The 24,129-nt window shown below is 39.0% G+C and overlaps 1 protein-coding gene across 2 annotated transcripts; it reads right to left on the reverse strand.

The window, feature by feature from the left end:
- Positions 1-2,002: 2,002 nt before the first annotated feature.
- LOC103974120 (protein transport protein SEC23 C) lies at positions 2,003-23,763 on the reverse strand. Of its 2 annotated transcripts, XM_009388878.3 has the most exons (14): positions 23,447-23,763; positions 22,278-22,873; positions 21,979-22,194; positions 21,176-21,349; positions 19,885-20,046; positions 16,881-17,023; positions 16,582-16,657; positions 16,322-16,497; positions 16,142-16,223; positions 13,236-13,313; positions 7,432-7,593; positions 7,045-7,308; positions 6,362-6,466; positions 2,003-2,425 (listed from the first exon to the last, which is right to left on the reverse strand). In XM_009388878.3, exons 2-14 carry the CDS (start codon positions 22,785-22,787, stop codon positions 2,282-2,284), a joined length of 2,292 nt encoding a protein of 763 aa, XP_009387153.1. In that variant the 5' UTR covers positions 22,788-22,873; positions 23,447-23,763; the 3' UTR covers positions 2,003-2,281. The 2 variants fall into 2 exon arrangements, with proteins under 2 accessions (XP_009387153.1, XP_065019840.1); XM_065163768.1 differs by lacking the exon at positions 13,236-13,313 and having other exon boundaries at positions 2,050-2,425; positions 23,447-23,586.
- Between the last annotated feature and the right edge of the window lie 366 nt (positions 23,764-24,129).

The raw sequence follows: 24,129 nt of genomic DNA on the forward strand, positions 1-24,129 counted from the left end.
TATTACTGGAGCTACAGGTTATGGCTTCTGGTATTTTCATAATTTTAAATATAAATGATTTGGTTTCACTAATAATTGTATAAGAGTTTTCGATAATAGAAAAAGTATTTCATGTAATATTTTCAGCTTCGAATCAGGAGCTATATCTTGGAATTCAAAAAAACAAACAACTATATTGCCAACATCGAAACCAGACTATGTTGTTGAAATGTCAGTAGCTTGTCAAGTAATATAACTTAGAAGACTTCTTGGAGATATTCATTAAGAACAAAAAGAAGCAACTAAAATATTTTATAACAACAAATCACAAATTGCAATGCCGAAGAGTCTAGCCTTTCACGAAAGAATGAAATATATAGATGATATATTATCATTTTATTCGAGATTTTGCATTAAGTGGAGCTATAACAATGAAGTATTATAGGACAATTAAATAAGTTACAGATATTCTCACTAAGTTACTTTCATCTCATAAGCATGTTTATTTTATATCTTAAATTGGTATATGTAACTATGAATAAGAGGGAGTATTGAGAATTGATTTATAAGTAGTTAATTATCTTATCTAGTTATCATGTAGGGATAATTCCTACGCTTAGCTTAATCACGAGTGGCATGAGAGGGTAAGATGATTACTATTAGGTTCTATAAATAGGATCATGTTTCATAATGTAAAAGTGTATACTCTTGGAAATATTTTATAATTATTCTTGATTTATCTCTTATTTAATACTGTTTTAATTTTTTGCTTTAAAATATTTTTAATTTTTAATTATATCGTAATATTTTATCTTTATCATTTCTTGCTTTTATCCATTCCCGACCACAAGCGGGATCGGTCTTTTTCTCGCTGTGGAAGGTTTTGATCTCTGGTGAATGGTTGTTGGGAGTGCTTCATATGTATACGTGAAGAGGTCGAGTCATGTTATCTTCTTCCGTCACTTTTGGATTATTTATTTTCGTGCAAGCTCCTATCAATCTTGACGTGCTAATATTATGGCACGTATTTAAGCTACTCTCTAGCTTTTAGAAGCGTATCGAATGACCACGTGGATCGAGCCACCAAAGGAGAGCACTGAGATTACGCTGCTCTCTACGGGTGAACGAATGACATATACTAACTAAATCGAGAGCTAAAATGTGAAATGATTAATATTGATGGCATAAGATGAGATATAACATGATATAAAAAATATTTTAATAAAAATTTATAAATAAATATTTAAATGTATTAAACTTTATTAAATATATAATTTTTATAGATCTTAATAATGACAAAAGATTCATGCTTCTCTTCCATCAACCAAACTCCACGTACACTTGGATCCATTTGATCCTCTAATTCTTCTCTAATTTTATGTATAATCAATATCTCGATATATTAATATATACCAAAAGAAAAAAGAAAGAAGAAAGAAAATGAAGCAATCGAAAGAAAAAAAAATAAATACAATTGCTTGTATGATGGTATGATTACTAACAAAAAAAAAAAAGAGTTAAGCCTCCTTTTGAGCACGCCAAATGTCGAGAAGTTTCTAATAGGAGGTGATGACTTTACCAGGAGAAATATTACTTTCATCTTTCTAAATAAAATGCTTAATGTCACATGAAATAAATTTTAACCGAATAAAAGTCCAAATACAGATTTCTACAGTTTTCATGTTTACATTAGCAAAATCGCTAAAGTTATGCTTACATCAATAGATATGAAAATTAGAGAATACAAACGCCACATTTTCAAATCCATGGAAATTAAAGCTAAAGCTTTTTAACGAATTGATGACATCTAATCTACTCGTGCGGCAGATAACCTTAGGAAACTGGAGATGATAGAGAACAATGTGGACGTTACCATAAGTTTGGCCAGAGTCCACTTCGCTGCTGCCAGCAAAGCCACAATTCCGGACAGAAACAACTCAATTCCGTCAAAGGTAGCATGCACATATAACCGCAAGTTGAATTCAACAGAGAATCCATCTCAAGAACAAGAAGGCTATCCAAATAACAATATCGCCAATGGTCTGATGTGGAAATTTTATACCAACAAGCTATATCGTAAATGACATCTTTTATGTGACACCACCACCAGGGAATACAGATAATGTGTACATACAAAAACATTTACAAACGATTAGAGCAAAAGACAAATCCTCAAACAGAGAAGCTGATAAATTTTCAAAAGCCTACCCAGGGACTAACAGTGGGTCACGCTTTGCTTTCCTTACCGTACAATGAATAATGAGATGCGAGACGAAATAGGTACTGCTCTAACACCATATTGTTACTGAACTGCAAGACGCTGAAGATGATCCAAGAAAACCTGGAAGCTAACATCATCTGTGAATATGATATCTCCACCAGGCGGCGGAGGATTGTCAGAGTTGTATGTGACTGATGGATTCAATTTCACCAAAAGAAATCGAGCCTGAAATATTAAATATCAAATTATTTTTTTTATCAATCGGCCTAAATTTGTAGTGATCTTCCACTAATCAAGCTTAACATGGAACTGATTTATTAAAAATTGGTTGTGGCAAGTAAATTAAACGGCAGAAAACTAAATGAAAAAAAGGAGTGATGTGTCTGTTATCTAATATGCAATTCTAACCAAGCATAAAATCCATTGCAGCAGTAACTTCTATGCGTATAAGACCAAAAACAAAGCTCAAACATCTTGAGACAGACTCATGCTCTATGACTACAATGTCATATTTAAAAATCCATCAAAATAGGAAACTCCTGAACAAAATGTGTTTTGTAAAATGCATAGTGCTTTATCAAAATAAGCTTTCCATTATTTAGCAAGTTCTAACTTGGCACTTGAAGCTACTATATCACCTCTCTAAATGCCAATTTGGTGGAGATACATATAAACAAATATTTGTAACAGTTACCCTCGGGCTTCTACACAATGCATCAAACAAACAATGGAAGACATAAAGAAACAATCATCTTAATATTCTATATTGTCATTTAGTTCATCTAGCAAAAAGATGTTGAATCTTGTATTTTGAAGATGAAATCACTTGATATGTATTTATGTTTTAATCTGCGTTTTGATTGACACAGGATGCTTCGATCAGGATGAGACAATTAAAGCAGAAAAAATCATGTTGTGCCGGAGGAACATGTCAGAAGATTGAACGTCGGGTCGGTGGATCGGTCGACGTATCGACAGAAGGCTTCGGGCCGTGGACTCGGACATCGGGCCAAGAAGAACGGGTATTGTGCCAAGGATATTGGAGTTGCAGAGTCAACTGACCGATTGGGCAATAGGCCGCAGGAGAGGACGATGCGCCGAATAATCGGACGAAGCATCAAGGGACCAATGACATGCCGGACAACTTGATTAATTGCTTAGGATTAATTGTCTCGATCGAAGTTTTGTTTTATATGTGCAGGATTAACTATGATGGAAGCAAGACATGCAGCAGGAGTTGCGCCGGAGTCAAGATTATGATCACGTTGGGAGTTCGAGAGTTCAGCGGAAGTTCGAATTGTCGTCGGAGGTTCTGCGGGAACAAATCCGAGAAGTCCAGGAGCTTGCCAAAGAAGCTCATCGGAACTCGCCAAGTGGATCGTCGCAAGTCCAGGAGTTGGCCGGAAGTCCGCCGGAGCATCGCCGAAGGTTCTTCGGATGTTCGCTGGAAGCTTGCCGGAAGAAGCGATTAACGCACCGGAGCAAGTTGCAGTAAATGTCTTAAGAAATATCGTAGTTAGCATTTAGATTAAGTTAGGAATGGGAGGTGATCCCATTAACTTAATCTGGGGGCAATTGGGCCAAATTGATCAACCCATTCGGACCAGAATTCCTGCGAGGCGGTGGCACCGCCAGGGTTGGCGATGCCACCGCCCAGGAGATGGTCTCCCAGGAAAGCTGGGCGGTGCAACCGCCCTAGTCAGGCGGTGGCACCGCCTGGGCTCAGTCTCCGAGCGAGACTGGGCGGTGCAACCGCCCCTGACAGGCGGTGGAACTGCCTGAGCTCGGTCTCTGAGCTCTGCCAAGCGGTGCAACCGCCCCTGATAAGCGGTGGCACCGCCCAGAGGCTCAGTCTCCGAGCTGCCAGGCGGTTGTACCGCCCCAGTCAGGAGGTAGTACCGCCAAGACCCCAGAAATCCAGGAGGTGACATTTTTTAGCTCCAAATTCAAACCAGTTTGGGGCCTATATATACCCTACCCTTTCCTGCATGAAAGGGCAACCAATAGACACCGAAAATCCAATCTTACTCTATCATTTTTAGAGCTCAAAAGTGTTGTAAAGGCTAGAAGTTCTCCCTCTTTTCTTCCAAGTTTTGAGCTTTCAAGAGAGGAGAGAAATTCTGTAAGGGTTGTCTCCTAAGCCCGTCAAAAAGAGTGAAACTGTAAAAGGGTGGTTGGCCTTCGCCTATTGAAGGAAGGCCTCTAGTGGACGTCGGTGACCTCGTCGGAGGAGGAAGCCAAAAGTGGATGTAGGTCAAGATTGACCGAACCACTCTAAAATTGCAGTGCTCTCTGGTTTGCATTTATTCTTGCTACTTACCTTACTGCAAACCTCCATATGTGCTCTACTTCCTCTTTACCTTTGCTGCACTCCTATACGAACTTGCTTTCAAGTTAAGTTTCAGAAAACGATTTTACGTCGGAAATGATTTCATCGTACGAACGCAGTTTTAAACATCAAAAGTTTTCCGCTGCACTAATTCAAGATTGACCGAACCACTCTAAAATTGCGGTGTTCTCTGGTTTGCATTTATTCTTGCTGCTTACCTTACTGCAAACCTCCATATATGCTCTACTTCTTCTTTACCTTTGCTGCACTCCTATACGAACTCGCTTTCAAGTTAAGTTTCAAAAAACAATTTTACGTCGGAAACGATTTCATCGTACGAATGCAGTTTTAAACATCGAAAGTTTTCCGCTGCACTAATTCACCCCCCCCCTCTCTTAGTGCTCTTGATCCTAACAAAAGAGTCGGGAAAACTTTATAACTATTGCTGCCCTTTAGAGTAGCATCAAGCATCAAGCATCAGCATTAACAATATTCAACAGAAACCTTTAGCAGTTTTTGCCAAATTACTCAGACTCAGGGTAGATAGGTGAGGCATGGATATGAATCTTAGTTTCTGGTAAACCACTACCTCAATTTAGGATGCAATATTGGTAAAGAATCCAAGTTTAAGATTAAAACAGTGGAAATGGGTCCAAATTAAAACATCTAGAAGTATGTAGAATGAAAAGAGATGACACAAATTAATTATGTAAGTTTATATTTAAATTTTTAATATTGTATTTTAATTGCATACACAGAAAATATTACAATTATGTGAATACTAAAATTTTTGTTGTCTCCTTTAATCTATAAAAGAAAAGCAGATCCTGGATGCTAACCCATGAAGATCATTAGATATCTCCTGTGAACTACACTCCTGGATTCCTAATTTTCTCAAGCCCTCTCAATTTCTTATGCAGCAAACAACACCATGGAAGCTCAATGGCAGTATCAGCAGGGCAACATGATGATGACAGCAACATGGCTGTGGCAAGACAGCTTAGTAGTAGCTATAGCAGGGCAACAGCAGTGCAATGGAGGTAGGTTTCTTCTCTGCTTTTTCTTCTCCAGCTATAATGATTATCTGCCTCTTCTTCATCAGTAATGAAAAATCAACAACTAGTTGAAACTGGCCAATTCTGGTCTGGATTGGCTAAATTCAACCAAGGCCCACCAGTTTTTAAACTACGCAGCTGAATCTGGCAAAATTGGATGCAAACCCAATGCTAGAATCTGTGTCATTTCGTGTGAACATGTGTGCAGTGCATGTAAAGGACAAGTCCAAGCTTCAAGGGTTTTCACATTATAGACCATAGCAAGACTGCTCTAATCTTCAATCACTTCGATGATACTAAATAAGAATGTTTCTTGTGAGACTTCTAGATTGAGTCCATCCATACCATTTTACATAGAACAAAAATCAACTTGCTAAATTGCTTTGTTCTATGATACACATGTTAAAGAACTCTAAATTTTATTTTCTTTTTCACATAAATTGAACCCTACTCTTGGGGACCACCAAAATAACACTAAACGAATAAAATAATAATACATTGTTCACTTATCATGTAATAAAGTTGCAGACAGCACATTTAGGGATTATATCCCAAGATAATAATTAATCCAAATAATTGCAGTACATTGGCTTCAAAAGGTTGACCTTGTTTTCTTTTTTTCGTGCTTATAGTTAGTTGAAAATCTACTCTTTAGTATGCCTTGGAATAATTATTGTTCATATATGCATAAAAACAAGCAGTCCTAATGACCATTGACAGGAACACATTAAAGTTAAAAAGAGCCAACTAAATTTAGAAAATTGGAGAGAAAGTGACCTGGGAGCCATGTTGATCACAAACGACCAAACGAGGAACAGGAAATCGCTCCTTTGTTATTGCATCTGCCTCATCGCGTGGAGCTTGAAGTAAATGAGCAAATGTCTGTAAAGAAAATACAACACTAAATAAAATAAAAACCAAGCAGTACCAGTCCATGTATTCACCAATTTATAGAAAATATATGAGAAACCAGAAAGTGAATAAACAAAAATAGTTAACCACAATAGATGGATAATGCACATTACCAACAAAATTTATGTATTATTCAAGATAAGTTAGAGCACCTTTCTGACAGGCACCTATGCAGAGCAGCAAGATTGATAAACTATAAAACGATTGCTTCAAACCAGCAGTAAGATATCAAGTTTAAACAGGAAAACCTATGTTCATTGCTAATGTAACTATGAAATGTGAAGGTAGAAATCACCAGAACTGACAGTTCCATATAGTACATTCTAGATGCATATGGACTTCCAAACTGAGACCAACTAGTCATGTTGGATAAGTATTCACATGCATGTGACTTGCACATTTATCAGCTTTTATAATTATATTATTCTAAAATCAAATGATATTACAATTGAAGTAGATCGTTTTTTTTACGATTGCATGGCTTCTTGTAATTGACAAGAAATCTGAAGGTCAAAAATTAAAAAATGTAACATTTATGATTAGATCACCTCATGCTCAGGTTGATTTTGGTAGCCAGCATTTCGCCATTGTGCAATGCTTATTCCATGAAATACAACCACCGTAAAATAAGAATCCAACAGCAGAATCCTATCGGCAGCAATTGCAGTTACATCCAGAAGAACAGGCTCAGGGGCAGAATGGAAGGAGTAAGATATTAGTGATGGCTGGATCATAACAACTGCATTTGCAACATTCTCTCTATTCAGGATCATCCTATAGTATGCTGTCTCATCAGGACTATTGTTAAAGACCTTCATGAAATATAACAAAGGTATTAAGATCAGAGTGGAAATTTGTATTCTATAGAACAACTCGGAGAATAATGCATGAGACTTGTCAGTTGTCCAGTTTGAAATCAAATATTTTTGTCATGCCTGGACAAACTGAGAACGCCTCAAGTGGAACATAAATTGAGGAAATATTGATAAGCGTGGAGATAAGCTGAAAGAGGATGGACTGTCTTTCTGGTAATCTCCAAACTTGGAACACAAACGTATCAACGATCGATCAAGCCATCGTATTGGATCAAAATCAGCCTACAAAAACAAATCCAGACAAGTCATTTATCAGGGCATCAAAATATGAAACACCAAAAAAAGCAAAGTGTTTTCTTATCTCTTACGAGAAACAAGCTGATAGGAATTGGTCACATAAATATATTACAAACATTATAATTATTAATAAGACCATCAATATGGTAAAATTGAAAAGGTAACAGTAAATAAATCAAGAAAATATCCTTGACCCTAAAAAATGGTTAATTATGAAGGCCTATTTCTAAATTTTACAAATCACATTTTGATTTTACTAGTACAAAACCTGACAAGAACATCAATTTTAATCCTCCAACAGCATTCCAGAGACGTATCACCAGATATAAATTTCCTTTCAGTTGTACAGATGCATTAAATTTTCTTTTGGTTTTGTGACTTGTATTATCGCCAATGTATTGCAACAAAGTATTTCATATCAGATACAAAATAAAATATTACCCTATCCAAACTCAACTTAAGGCACGATATCACCATTTTAGTTAAAAAAGTCATAAGTTGGTTATAAATTTTACACATACTCTCAGGCAAGGTTCGCAATACCGTACTGTCACGGACAAACTTTGAAACAGGGTGTTTGATGTAATGCTTATATATGTCCGTGTCTTTTGGCATGTTCATGCCTTGTACAGAATGTAGAGGGGCGGCCGAAGGCTTAATAGTCCCACTTTAGTTGGGATGGTGGCCTCTTTAGGCTTGTAAAAGGTTGTGTCATGTGGACACGTGAGAGAGCTTCTCGGTCTGTAATGGACCATTTTACCCTTTGTTGTGCCACTGTTCAGAGCTTGTAAAGTCTGTTTGTAATTTGCATTGTCTATGAAGTGTTTTTCGGACATGTTTGCTTGTGGATCCCGTTTGAGGCGTTCTCTCTAACCCGTTCTCTCTTTTGGTGGTCCTAAGGGACAATGGGAGGCTTCGGGGAGGCTGACCTTTGCGGACGGACACGCAAGGGTGCCGCACGCCTTAGGCAAAACCAGCTAAGGTCGTGACATTTGGTATCAGAGCGGGACAAGCACTCATAGAAACACTTGACATGCAAACGTGGGGGACCTAGCGGGGCTGCGTTGAGGGCAATCAGCACACGCGCGACCGTTTGAGGGAAAACGGGCATGGAGATGTAGGGAAAGGAGTCGCTCAGAGGAGCGGGCATCCGAGATTGGTATTCAGAGGAATGGCCAACCCTTCGCGCAAGAGGCACCACGAGAACAGGCAAGCTTGGAAGAATTTGGAGCGCACAAAGGTTGGGATGGCTGAGTTTGAGCTACGACTCAACGTTGACAACTATACTTGATGGTGCTCTAGGCAAGCGAGGCGCTTGGCAAGAATGAGACCATGCAAGGTGGAAAGAGTTGCTCAACGACCAAAAGAGTTATGCAAAGCTCACAGAGGTGAGGGGAATTGCTAACTCGAAGATTTTGGTACTCATGCATGGGCTTGTATGCGGACGACGGAATGTTCGTGGCCATCCCAAGGCGGCCGAGACTCGGCACCATGGAGCATTGAAACTTTCTCTTCGGCATGTGAAGGATACGTCCGTAGGCGGCTGAAGTGTGCAATGAGTTCAGCATGTTGCTAGGCCTTGAGGGGTGCAGTGGGGGCTGTATTGACGGGGAGTTGCAATCTAGCAAGTGCGTTTGCAGGAGGCAGAGCAATGCACAGTTTGTTCAGCAGATCGGAGTAGTCGGGGATGGTGGTCTCCGAAACGAAGAGAGATGTTGCTCAAATGGGATAGTTATCCAGGAGGGATAAGTCCCGGCTCTCCAGAGGGAGAATCATGTGAGACGGACTTCACATGTTGAGGAGGTGTACCTCAATAAACAACAACTCCACGAAGCTCGATGGACTGAGCAAGCGGCGAGGAGTCGTCGCATGATCTCGCTTGAGAGAATGCATTGGTGGATGCATTACGAGATCAAGTGGGGTAGCAACACAAATGAAGGCACACTTAGAGTCGATATGAAATCAGACTCAAGGGAGGGCTGACCCGTGGAATGGTGGGCACGAGGGCCACCATCGACTCAATGCAGAAGCGAGGAGCGGGGCAACTTGGGTGTAACTTGGCGAAGTACCCAAGCCGCATGAAGGGAGCCAGCATAGAAGGTGGAACATGGAGCAGAGGCACAGTGCTTTCCTTAGACAGAGGTCAAGGACATGGACTCTTGCAGAGGCAAGAGTAGGATCATGTTGTTCCATGGGCCATTCATTCTGTTGGAGCGAACTCATCTTGCATGGTGCCAAAGACGAAGGGGGCTTCGGGGCACATGCACCTTATCTCGGAGAAGCATTTGAGGGAGGAACTAAGGCGACTCAATTTGCGGAGGCGAAGTTGGGTTCAGATGGCCTTAGCACGGGGCAAGAGGACGCAGAGGCGGGTACTCTTGAAGAATATGCCACAGTGTTGCCATTCGAGTTGCTATGAAGGAAGCGGTGCGCAGCGGAGATTGTGCTGGTAGGGGCAGAGGCCCAGGATCCAGACAATGGTGCACCAATTGCAGCGAAGTCGGGGGACTTCGGGAGCTACTAGGCGACGGACTGTCCTAGAGCGGTGCTTCATCTAGGTGTGACCCAAGAGTGGGTGGATGAAGGTCGATTGCCAAAGGAGCGAACAAACTCGAAGGTGGAAGAGACCTGGCGATGTATTGGCAGAGGCCACACATGGAGGGTTCACAATTCGAGTTTATTCCCCAAGGATCAGAAGGCAATGGAGATGTCACCAGGAGGCGACATGGTGCAGCGGATCGTGGTGGAACAGTTCGTGGCAATGCGATACACACCAGTGTGTCCCATGAGGGATGTGATCATATGGAGGCATGATCGGGAGCTACTGGGAGCTCCGCTTCGGTGAACAACACGACGGCAAGAAGGGCTATGGATTCAAGGAGTGAAGGCCATGGTACCGCAGAGGCGGGTCTTCCAGGCGTGCACCGAATTTTGCATCGGATGAAAACCTTGGTCATCAGCATATGGGGGCTGGGTTCCACCAAGGGAAAAGTTCGAATGCAAGTACCAGTGAGTTCCATGGGAGGGACTTGAGCATGCAGAGGTATGATCGAAGCAGCTGGAGAGTTGGACTGCTCCAGAGCTCATATTCGCTTAAGGGAGCCCGGCAAGTCAGAGGACAAGGCCGAGTAAGCGAACGTTGCTACCAAGGAAGCTATGGAGAACAGAATCGGTGCAAACCCTACAATGCGATGGCAAAGGCCATGCATGGGAGTGCAGTCTGTCTTTCCATCGACCAGAAGGAGCTGCGTGGAGAACACAGAGGTGTTGAAGCAAGGGGTCGAAAGGGGCGAGGAAGCGACGACGAGTCCAGAGGGACTTAGCTACCCAAAATCAAGCATCAGTTAGAATGGAGGTGGACTCAGAGGAGTGCCACAGAGACATGTCTACTGATCGTGAAGAAAAGGGATGCAGATGCGAGGCGACGGATAGTAGGGCCATGGGCATTGCAGCGCCATGGTACCGCAGAGGCGGGACTTCCGTGCAAGTCATTGATCCCTTGCTCTCACGGAGGGAGAGCGTTTGGTCGTGAAAGGGGCCGAGGAGGTGGAGCATGCAGAGGCAATCTCCAAGTACCGGGACAAGGCTGAAGGGCAGAGGCCGAGGAACTTCGTAAGACCGGTGTCAGTGTGCTTCTCATCAAGACAGCCGTAAGTGAAGGACTTCGGGTCATGCAAGAGTGCACGACCAAGGAACGAAGCAGGCAGTACGTGGTGCTGTACCTTTGCTACTCAGTGGAGTAGGCGGCAGGGTTGATGGAGAAGACGGTACAATCCCAGAGGCGACCTCATCTATCAGAGAATTACTCCAAGTTGGGGTGGAAACTTCCTGCATTCCAGAAGTTCAATGGCTTTGAGAAGGTGAATCACAGTAACTAACTCAATGCAAGGAGTGCAAACACTTCAAGTGCTTCAGAAGTGTGAGCAAAGAGCAGGCGAAGACTAGTAACCAGCTCGATGCGTGAAGTACAACCTCGAGGAGGCGGGCGAAGTCAAGTAACCTTTGCCTTCTCAACTCTTAAGAGGATGGGCGAAACCGAGTACCCCAATTCTCTTATCTATCCAGCAGAGGAGCTCTGCACAAGTTCAAAGACCCTTCGAAGATAATGGAAGACAATAGTTGTCAAATCCTCACCAACGGTGATCAGTGCTACTGAGAGTAGATTGTCCGCTTCATTTCCCAACGAAATGCCAATCGAAAGCGGAAGTGATGCGAACCTACTTGGATATGACAACTAACTGAAAGAAGAGTCAATGAGCAGATTTTGTGGAGGAAGGACCCAAAACTTCAGAAGTTTGCGAGACGATGCTCGTTAAAGCTCCAACAAGCATCCACCCAGTTCAAGCAGCATGTGGAATTTCTGAGAGACTGGCGCAGTAAGGATGGTCTTTTCCTTCATCCGGGAGATCCGCAGGAATCAACGAGGATCAACACAACTCCGCCAACCCCACACCAGAGTCAGAGTCATTGGCGAGTTGAAGCAGCATGGCGGATCAAAGGTTCGACTACTCAAAAACAGCAGCGGAGAGCAGCTGGGAGCCAGGAGGCGCATTGCAGCTGGAGCAGAAGATTGAAAACTCAGCAAAGGCGAAGAGTTGCAGTGTTCACAAAGGCTTCGACGAGGACGTCGAAGGTATAAGTGGGGGAGAATGTCACGGAAAAACTTTGAAACAGGGTGTTTGATGTAATGCTTATATATGTCCGTGTCTTTTGGCATGTTCATGCCTTGTACAGAATGTAGAGGGGCGGCCGAAGGCTTAATAGTCCCACTTTAGTTGGGATGGTGGCCTCTTTAGGCTTGTAAATAAAGGTTGTGTCATGTGGACACGTGAGAGAGCTTCTCGATCTGTAATGGACCATTTTACCCTTTGTTGTGCCACTGTTCAGAGCTTGTAAAGTCTGTTTGTAATTTGCATTGTCTATGAAGTGTTTTTCGGACATGTTTGCTTGTGGATCCCATTTGAGGCGTTCTCTCTAACCCGTTCTCTCTTTTGGTGGTCCTAAGGGACAATGGGAGGCTTCGGGGAGGCTGACCTTTGCGGACGGACACGCAAGGGTGCCGCACGCCTTAGGCAAAACCAGCTAAGGTCGTGACAGTACTGTACCGGTATTTCGACCTGGGCTCGGTACCGGTACGGTACGGTGTACCGAGCGGTACACCCAGGTGCACCGAGCACTGTAGCACTGAACTGTGCAGGGCTGCAGTGCACCGGTACAGAGCTACAATCAAATAGCAGTACTACAGTGCACTGCGCAGGGCTACAGTGCACTGTAGCCCTGCGCAGTGCACTATAGCACTGCTACAGTCACTGCTGCATTGCTACAGGCAATTCTATACATAGTGTCAGCTTTAGCCTGTCGGACCGCGTACCGTTGGCCTGTCGGACCGGTACGTAACGGTCCGCGTACCGTTGGCCTGTCGGACCGGTACGTACCGCCCGTACCGGGCGGTATGATTCGGTATGGCAAACCCTGCTCTCAGGTATTATTCACCGAAATTTAGCAGCTGAATCACCAACAATTCTATACATAGTGTCAGCTTTAGCCTTTAGAACTATCAATGTAAACAAAGAATATGATTGTTAATTGTTACCTCTGATGCAATAAATTCAAACAATAAAGCATACCTCTGTTTCCATCTTGAAAGAAACCAGGCGTGCCATGACTGCAGCAGCAGCTTCTTGGTCAAATCCAGATACCAAATCCTACAAAAGTACAGAAAAGATTATTCACTGTGTAAGCACTCTTCAGTACAGAAGGGCTTGACTCAATCATAAAGATTAAGATGCATCTCCAAATGACCGTAAATATCTGTTCAGGAAACATCCATTTTGAAGTTTCCAATTGGTCTCCAGAAATGGTTAGATGTCCTCTGTACTTGATCACATAGTTGATACAAGTATGACAAGAAATGGCGCGCCCATCTTCCATATGCCTAGTAGGTTCCAACCACTTGCCAATAAACAAACTCAATTTTAAAGTAATAGACCCAGTTTGTCCTATAAACAAACTCAATTTTTCTCCCACTTCCAATGCAGAACCATACTGGGGTGTCATGAATATCCCATATTTGTATTTATAACTTTTAATAGGTTAGTCCACGAACTCACAAAATTGAGTTTATATTTGTATTTGTAACTCACGAATATGAATATATGTTCATATTTATATTTGTATTTATATTTATATTTATATTTATATTTATATTTATATTTATATTTATATTTATATTTATATTTATGTTCATATTTATATTTATATTTGTATTTATGTTCATATTTATATTTATATTCATATTTATATGAATATGTTCATATTTATACTTGTATTTATATTTATAAATATGTTCATATTTATATTTGTATTTATAAGTCACGAATATGAATATGTTCATATTCCATATATGGAATATGAATATCCCATATTTGTATTTATAACTCACGAATATCCCATATTTCTTTATATTCAAGTTGAACGTTATGGAGGAATGTAATCCATATGAGCATTTTGGCAGAAGATACTGAAAAAAAATTGAAAATAATCCTTTTCTTAATCAAAATTCTAGTTCTTAGCATCATCTTATGTTGAACTAGTTTCTTTCTTCTTCATACTAATCATATAAGAATTTACTAAACAAGTAACAACTTCTTTAACCTGCATCAACAAAAGAACTCCCAATTATTTGGGGTCACCTCGTCATTGAGCTTCATGTAATGCAATATTTCCAATTCAGTCAACAGCATTCAACTCTCCTTTTATTTGTTCATAGTAAATTCTTCTTATATCTACCACCATAATCTTCTTGCACTACTAATTCTAATCAACTAATCTCGTCTAGCCACAGTTAACCACAATATCAATACCTCCTTTATACATATTCATAGTATCTTAGTCAATCTTACCTCATTTCAATTTCTATCAAAGTGCACTAAGTTATTCATCAACTATAAAGCCTTTTAATACATGTGGATTCTTATGCATATAACACTCTAATTTGAGCATGACATGTTCATGCGAAATCCCCAATGAACTTTTTCCATTTTAATCACTTAGTTTTAACTATGTATAATATTTTCATCATCAAACTCTACAACCTGTTGAATAATGTATTCAAAATATTTAAAACTTTTACTTACAAAAACTTGTTTTTCATCCATCTTAACCACATTTCATATATTCAGTATTAATCCTTATTAATATAAAATACTTTAAATTTTAATATTTGTCCCACAACTCAAATATAGAATTAATTGCAACTAAACTCTCTAATTGGCAGTAAATAACATATATCCTGGAGTCTATCATGTATATGGATAGTTAATGTGTCCATCACCAATGTGAAGTAAGAACGTAAAGGTGATCCACAATTTCGCCAAGGAAACTAATTAATCACAACCCTTAAAGTCATAATATCAATTACCTCTTTATCAAGAATATCCTTTTATCACATTGATATAATTGCTGGATCCACTTTTATTTTCTAAAAGGCCCCAAAATAAATATTTATGAACTCTATCACAGACTCCTTCCAAATAAATGAAAACTTTCTGCACCAACATCAAATTATAACCACAAAAGAATAAAAACTGATATAGAAACCTGATTCTAGAAAATGATAATTCACATAACAGTTAGTATAAATCTTAAGTGACAAAATAATGCCAAATCATTATGATGTGCAAGTTTTCTTTAAATAGTACAGAAATTGGATATTAAAAATGGAGACTCGGAATCATTCCAAGAAAAACAACGCCACGTCTTGCTGACACTTAAAAGTCTAATATAACAAAAGTTACATCAAAGCTTAATATAACAGAAGTAAGATCTATGATTGAATAGCTTAAGGTATAATCTTTTCAAGGTTTGAATCAACCTACAAATATTAAGGGAATCCAGCAGAGCAACAAGTACTCTTTTCCAATATATAAAACTGATCAACCTATATATATAGATATACCAATCCAATAACAGATATAGATAAAATTAATGAATCAATAATAAATTTATGCCCCAAATCAACAAATCCCACATGGAAAATGTCTACCTACATGCAATATATTGAATCAAAACTTGTAAAGGAGCAATTCCCAGGATTGCCTTTGTTAAAACAGAGCATGGTGTTCAATCAGAACATTCAGATATCCTTCTTAACAGTACCTGTTAAAGTCAGCAGCATGATTCAAGCCCACATTCAGGGTTCGACATGCAATCAAGAATGATTTCATGTGGCTAATTAAATAGTTTGTTGTCTATTTCTCTTTATCTAATAAGATTCATCAAGATACTCAGAATCTTTATAATTTTAAAGGGTCAGCAAAAATAGCAAATAAAAAATGTGAATGCAATCACTTCATCTTTTTCATATAAAAAGTAACTCGAGCATTATTTAAGCCCAAAAAAAAGCAGCTTGTAGAAGACAAGTCGTGGTATAATTACTTCTTTGCTATACAGAACTAATCAACATTGATATGTAGACAACATACGCATAGCATATTAAACAACAGCAAATGCAGAAAATGTAGTCCAAGTTAACCTGTGTACTGCCAGGACCTGCCACCCATCTTCTGGACAGAGTGGTTGCACGTAATCTCATCTGGCCATCGCTATGTTGATAACTGCAGAAAGATCTTTAACGTCTGTCAAAAAGTCCACAGCTGTCCAGATAGTAAAATAACACAACAAAATAGAAAATAAGAAAGTATATCACCCATACTATGTCAAAAATTGGAAATAAAATTGATTGCTTGTAGGTTGAGCATTTGTTTCTGGACCATCTTTTCTCACAATCTCAAATATCAAACATAACGATGTCTTTTTATCAAGGCCGCACATCTTCCAGGCACTTGTGTTTCCCTGACCAACAATTGTTTCAGCGCACAAAGGCCCCTTCTGTTCAAAAACACCAATAACCAACATTATAACCAAATTAAATGATAGTGTGAACTGTGAACTTCAACCTTCATATCAACCCACCTTATCAAGAGAAGCACAAGGACCAATGATGCCCTGGACTTTCAGATCCTTTGAGCAGTTAACCTCAAATACACCACTGCAGGAACCAAATTTTCAACCCACACCACATCCCCAAAGAAACCCCACAATCAACACCAAAGAAAATAACAACAGTAAGTGATGGTATTACCTACTTGGAAAAGCATCTAATATGCTAAGTTATGGCTCAGAATCCACAAAAAGTTAAAAGACAGATAGAATTAAATAGGATACAAGTTTAAATTATAAACAAATACAGTTTCTCAAGGGAGGAACCTTACTTGAATGCTAGACCAAGATCATACTCAGCTGACTGAAAAATGCGTCGCAGTGAATCCTTGAAAACAGAGTGTCCAAAACTTTCTGCAAGAACCACAATACCTCCAGTCCTTTCAACTGCAACTTTAAGCTCTGCCACCCCAACCTAAAAGAGAAACTGTTAAGTGTGAACTTATATAACAGAGAAAACACAGTAAATCCTCAAAAGTACCAGCATCTTCACAATATATTCCACAAATTAGCGGACCCAGATTGCCCCTTCAGAAGTAAACAAAATCTACAGTAATTAAGAGCATTGTCTAGAACATTTCAAAAGAAATATAAAGGGCAATTCCATTTTAATCATGGTCATGTCAGAAATGCTTGAAATTGTTTATCTTGACAATATTTCACATCTCAGAGTACTCAATAACAATACATGAACTACTCAAATGAAGCAACAAAATCCTTCATTGTGTATCATATTTGCAAATATATTTTTTTCCTACAGGTTTGTGGTGCTCATATAACTGTCAAATGGACCAATGTAATCATAAGATTGTCTTCCCCCAGACACCATCAAGGACACATCTGACAATCAAACACACTCCCGTCCACAATGACATCCTATCTACATCATGGTGAATTGAGAAAAAGCTCTAATACCAAAGGCATTACCATGATTTCATACATTGATCACTTCAGAACCAAGGCACAAGATAATTTCCCTAAGACGATGTCATATTGAACTTGAAAGCTTTTGACCAAATGCTAGGCCAAAATAAATCAAATTACAATTGAAGGTTGAAACGAATGGTTACAAAACCTAAAAGCTGAACATTTAAGAAAGCATTAGCAAGTAAGGATAACCATAAGTTCCTCAACGCCAACACCAAATTTCCTCTGATGTACACAAACAGAAAAATAAAAGACGAAGAAAGAATGTTATAGGAAAAAGCCAAAAAGAAACTCTATGACATCTCGCTTTCATATGCCACAGAAATTTTCTTCATCCCATGGTATTCGGCACTGCTCCATTTTTTTGTTCTCAATTTTGTTGCTTAATGAATGGGTGGATTCATCATTTTTCATACTGAACAGTCATCGATTACGAAACATCAAATTCCTGAAAATTTATACGATGATGAAGCAAATATTTTAATTTCAACTGTATAAATTGATACAGATCAGTATTTACCTGACCAAGGGTCAACTGGTGTGCCAACAGCAATTCTCACCTTTATAAGTCGGGCATACCATACGGTACACTTACCCTGCTCAGCATACCATCTGATACGTTTAACCTACAAACATACTGCCTGATACACTTAACCTACAAACATACCACCTGATATACTTAACCTACAGACACACAGTCCAGTACACTTACAGTACTAGGCATTCTGTCCAGTATACCTGGCATACTGCAAAGCATATCATCTTTAGTACCAGTGCCAATCCACTATCATCTCTGGTCTGAATCCAACCACATGTGCAGCCCTCCCAACAGAGTTTTATCTGATTGTTCTCTCTCTCTCTCTATCTCTCTGGGTCCTCAGTATTAAGCAAAATATAGCTTCTCATTCTTAAACTCTGCACTCAAAACAAAGCTAGCAAATAGGAACAGAAGAAAAAGCAATTGATCCAGTAGCAGTACATAGCTGGCAAATAGCTTCTATAAAGAAGCAAAGTTATTGATGCTATAGTAATAACACTAAGCTAGCATTTAGTTCTATAGGAGTAAAGTTATAGCAACAGTACTAGTACAAGATTAGTAATAGTACGCTAGGAAATAGCTGCAGTAATACAACATACTAAAAGCTAACAAATTTCTCCATATATGAGCAATGATACTGCTTATACAGTATTATTGTATTAGTAGAATACTGCCAGTACTAATTAATAAATTAGCAAATAGTTATACCAGAGGAAAGCTACTGCTGCTGTAGTAGTACAAAAAGTCAATGCTGCTAGACCAAAGCTGCTACTTCAACTGTAGTAATATTACACTATTGAACAATTCAATATACTAACAGAGCTATTGCAGTAGTACTATGGCATTATTTAGTACGAAGCTAGCAAATAGCTCCATATAGGAACAAAGCAGCTACTGTTGATGCTGGAGACATAGTAGTACACTAATGCACTAGTACAAAGCTAGAAAATAACTCTTTGTAGGAGCAAGGTTGATGTTGTCGTAGTAGTAATATAATACTACTAGTAACAAACTAGCAAATAACTCTATGTGAGAGAAAAGTTGATGCGAAGTATAAAAATTTGCTGCTGCAATATTAGTACTAAGCTAACAAATAGCTCTAAATAGGAACAAAGCTGTTCCAACTGGAACTAAGCTAACAAATAGCTCTTTATAAGAGAAAAACTGCTGTTACACAGTAGCAGAGTAGTATTAACCTAGCAAATTGCTCTAAATAGGAGTAAAGTTGCAACATATTATAGTCGTAGTACAGTATTACTAATACTAAGGCAGCAAATAGCTGGCTTTACCTGAGAGCAAAGCTGTTGCTGCTGCAGTAGCAGCACAGAAGGATACTGTCATTGGAGAACTGCTACTACTTCGCAGAAGTAGTATCATGCTGGAATATGGCTCTATATAGGAGTAAAGTTGTTACAGCTAGAGCAGCTGCAGCAGTATTCCTAAGCTAGAAAACAGCTCTAACCTAGGATCAAAGTTGTTGCTGCTGCAATATCAGCAACAACTATCAAATAACGTTATATAGAATACTGCCACAACCTCGACAGGCACGTACGATGGTGTTATATCTTCCATACACTATATTCCAATTGATGCTGTTTTTGACATATGGTTTATAACAATTTTCAAAAATGTACTTTCATGTATTATTAAGATAAAAAATCTAAAAAACCAAGGACAACCATCAATTAAGAAACAAAAAAAACACTCTTTTAAGAGTCAAACTAAGACACTCTCAACTTGAAGACTAGGAGAAAATTATACCAGCTGAAAATTCAATGAGATGTTTAAAATCAAAATCTGGAAGCACTCACCTGGTCAAGTGCACAAGCAAACAAATCCAATACATGACCTTGATGCGCAAGTTGCTTTGAAAGTGCCTCATAGAATTTCACAGCTTTATTATAAAGTGGAGCAGCTCCTTTATCAAGGTCTTTGTGAGAACGAATTGGCTCAGAAAGATTCTTTGATACGATCTGCAAGCATCCGGAGGGCATTTAGGAACATATAAGGAAAGATAAAAGAAAGGAAAAGATAATGTAAACATGTAACTTGTAAACAATGGCAAAGGAACTTCAACAAGAAAGCAAACATTTTCCTGCAGCAACCTTCAAGGCCATAAAAAATTCATCTTATGATGGAAATAATCCAGAAACCAAGCTGGGGTGAACTACAAGCAAAATATGAGAAAAAGGTTCTCCATTTAAGATGTAACACCAGCTCCATAAATGTGATTTGATAAAAATGGTCCCACCACCCTTTGGAGGCAAAATTTTCAAAATCAACCTATAAACCAGATTGAAGATTATTGAAAGTTGAAACACCAACATGTTTCTTTATTAAAGTACTGTGGCCCAACTAATACTGAATATGAACAATCACCACTCAAAAAATATATAAAATGAAGAAGAAAAATTTTAAATACATGATACTTTAACCTCAATAGTTTAGTATAGCATGATGAGGAATGTGCTGCATTAGGCAGAGATGCTTGACAGTCAGTTCACATTATTATCACATACCACTACCAAATTACTGGTTCTACGAATTATGTAATCAAAACTAAACTATAATATTATGAGGATTATGCTTTTAAGTTTCAATGAGCCATGTTCAAGAAATTTTCATATTTTCAAGCACATAGAGTTTTACCTCCATGAATAGTGTTTGTTTATCATGTTACCAGAACTATAAGAGTTTTGAGCATTAGCAGTGTTTCTTTTCTTGTAATGTAGGTTTCGCACTCTATGGCAAGTAGGTTTGTAATCCATTTGTACTTTTGACTCCACATTAATATTTAACAACCTGAATATTTAAAGAAACTAAATTCTGCATATCTTTCAATTACCAGACATAACTCTTCAGCAAGGAAAGAAGGGCCTCCTTGTTTCAATTTTTTAAAAAGAAACTAGCATTTGACCACAAAAGCCATACCGAATAAAATTCCAAGACCTTGTCAAATCAATGGGAGCATTAAGTTAGAAAGATATAACATCTGTATCTGATATCCAGTGTGATAACTCGGTTCAAGTAAGATTTCTATCATCAGAAGTAGAGGCACAAGAAAGTAAGATCCATGAGATGATTTATATGAAAAACACTTACAGAGCCTGTTCCCTCTGTAGACGGACCACCAACAAAAGCCATAATTCTAGCTCCTGTACCAGGAACACAGAGACCTAACAAACTAGCTGCAATACTTAGTGCCGTGCTGGTGCATCTTGAAGCACGTTGGTCAGCTGGGACAGGCCAAGGATCTCTCTGTAGTTCTTCTAGAACCTACACATCCAGTCAGAACCCAAAGATTGGACATCAGCATCTTCATTGTTAATGTTTACATCAGATAACAAACCAAAAACCAGGAAAATGCAAAGGTACCTGCACAAACATGTAAAATCACCATATCCTTATATTACATTATACAAAACAAAAGAATGTTTTATGGAAAGCATAGTACCAAGCAAAAAAATTATCAGTGTGATTAAATTTGACAAAAGACATTATTTTACAAATCATTCATCACAAAGTTAATCATTTGAACCATCCATGAATTTTGAGTATAAATCGACTTATCATATATATGGAAAGAGCATGCATGACCTTACCTGAAAGTAAGATAGATCAACAATGATGCAGATATCATATATTTAAATCACAAAATATATGTGTGCAGACAAGAACATATACACTTAACCCTCCTAATGCTCCAGAGTGGCAAGAGTTTCTGAACAAGCTTGCCCTTTATTACTTCAATATATAAGTACATAATGATTCTAATGCTTTTTATTTTTCGATCATATAAGCAACATAAACCCCTTTATACAGTGATGCTAACTCTTTTGTTTTTCAATCATTAAAGCAACAGGAACCCCTCTATATAAGATATATATTAGGTCCAAAAACTTAACTGAGTTCAAGACAAACTCGCACTCAGAGGCAGGTAAAAGGAATCTGCCAACACTCTCTGATGACAGTCCATCCCTGGGGCCCGCAATCACTCCAACATTTGGTCTTGCCTTCCCTGCAAAAAAACACATTTGGTCCAAGAGTTGTTCCTTTGTGTACTCTTTCGACCCTTTGAAAACATAGGATTTTGGCATATGCCCGAAACCTAACTCATGGACCTGCATATAAGATATAAATAATTTGATACTAACAAGAAAAAAAAAAGTTTCAGATACAGAGTTAACTGCTAGATGTTAATCACCTGTACGTAAGTCCCAAAAGTGATTAAGCCAACAAGAGAATTCTCTGGCAACAGCTCAATAGCCTGCGACAAGGCTGACTTCAAGAACACAATCTCCTCCTCAATCATACATGTATCAACAACAAAGAGGAACACTGAAGGGATCTTCGAGCCAGTCTCAATGGAGGATGCATACTCAATGGTTGTGTATTGAGGGAAAAGCTCAGCAGGAAGGTTGTCCTCCGATATTGACAAATAGTGTTGAGGAAAGTGGTTGCGCTGAAAGCAGAATGGGCATACCCAGATCTTGGCAACATAGTCCACAATGGAGAAAGGATTGAGGATGGAGCGGCAGATGCGGCATCTAAGAGGCGAGTAAGGCAGGACTGGCATGTCAGGAATTGGTTTGAGAGGAGTGTAGATAGCAGCAACTGGTATGACGCAACCCAAAGCTTCTTGCTTTGTGCCTGGAAGCATGTTCCAGGTCATTCGCACCCCATCTTGCGTTTCTAGGTCAAGGAACTCTGACATTTTCCGGATATTGCCAAACCTCTGCTAGTGGTGTTCCTCACTGTCTTATTTCTTTGGGCTTGTTATGTTCACGAAAAACAACTGAACTGTAAAAGATGAGCATCACCAACAAAGAATAAAAAGTCAGATCCTACTAGAAGCAGACGCCTCTCAGAATGAAGTCCAACCCACACCACAACTTAATGCACACTATAAAGACCTACCTGCTGCTTCCTCCATAATTATCACAAATATGCAACAGGAAATGAATCAAGAAAGAACTTGAAAAGAATTTCCATCTCAAACTCTGACTTCTTTAAAACCAAAGAGGGAAACTCAGAACTTATAACAAAAAGACAACTAACAAAAATAACCGAGAGAGAGTCAACAACTGAATTTGCAGATTCTAATACAAAAGAAGAAGAAGAAGAAGAAGAAGAAGAAGAAGAAGAAAAAGACTACTCTCCCCAATTTATCCCCATCAACCTGCCTCAGAACACAAATCTGCAACACGAAATAAATCAAGACGGAACTTAAAACAATTCCTCTCTCCATACACCGAGTTATTTACAATAAAATTAGAAAAACTAGAAATTCACGAGAAAAGACAGCTGACAGAAGTAACCTACACAGCGTCGATAACTAAATTTGCAGATTCTAATATAAAAAAAGAAGATTACACTGTCTCCGAATTCCGCTCCTCAGATACGGTCCGCAGACGACTCGGCTCGGCGAAATCCAAGATTTCGATCGGACGGATAGATCAGAGCAACTAAGGTCTTCCGCCCCTGCCTTCACTTCTACCTGTCAATCCTCCATGGTACAAAGAGTGAAAACGAATAGTAGGACACCCAGTTCAATACTCAAATGCTCCGAGGCGCTGTGAATTGTTACGAGTGCGAACCCTAACTGCACAAGAATCGATCTCTTTTAGGGTTTCGGGGCTCCCTTCGGCTCTTTCGTCTTCGCTCAGCAGAAGCGAGAAGTGAGACGGAGAAATAAGAAATTAGTGGGAGCGTTTCTTAGAGGGTCAAAAGGTTCGGCGATCGTGTTGAGAACAGGATACAGATTTCTAAGTACTTCTCTAATATGACACGTGGGACGAATACGCTTCCGTTCCTAATCAAAATGAAACTTTTGTATCCTTGCCAAGCATTAAATTAACAAGTTTGCCATTCCAATATTATAATAAACATATATAAATATTAAAATTCTTCAATGTCTTTTTTTTTTTTCTTTTCAGTGTAATTTAATACTTTATTTTACGTTGATCTTTTAAATGCTGATTTCCTCGGATCTTATTTCTCTTGGTGTAATAATAGATCCATATATGGAGTTTTGACTAATGATTCTTGTGATGTCT

Source organism: Musa acuminata, chromosome BXJ3-8 (genome assembly GCF_036884655.1).
Source record: "Musa acuminata AAA Group cultivar baxijiao chromosome BXJ3-8, Cavendish_Baxijiao_AAA, whole genome shotgun sequence".
Lineage (NCBI taxonomy): Eukaryota > Viridiplantae > Streptophyta > Magnoliopsida > Zingiberales > Musaceae > Musa > Musa acuminata.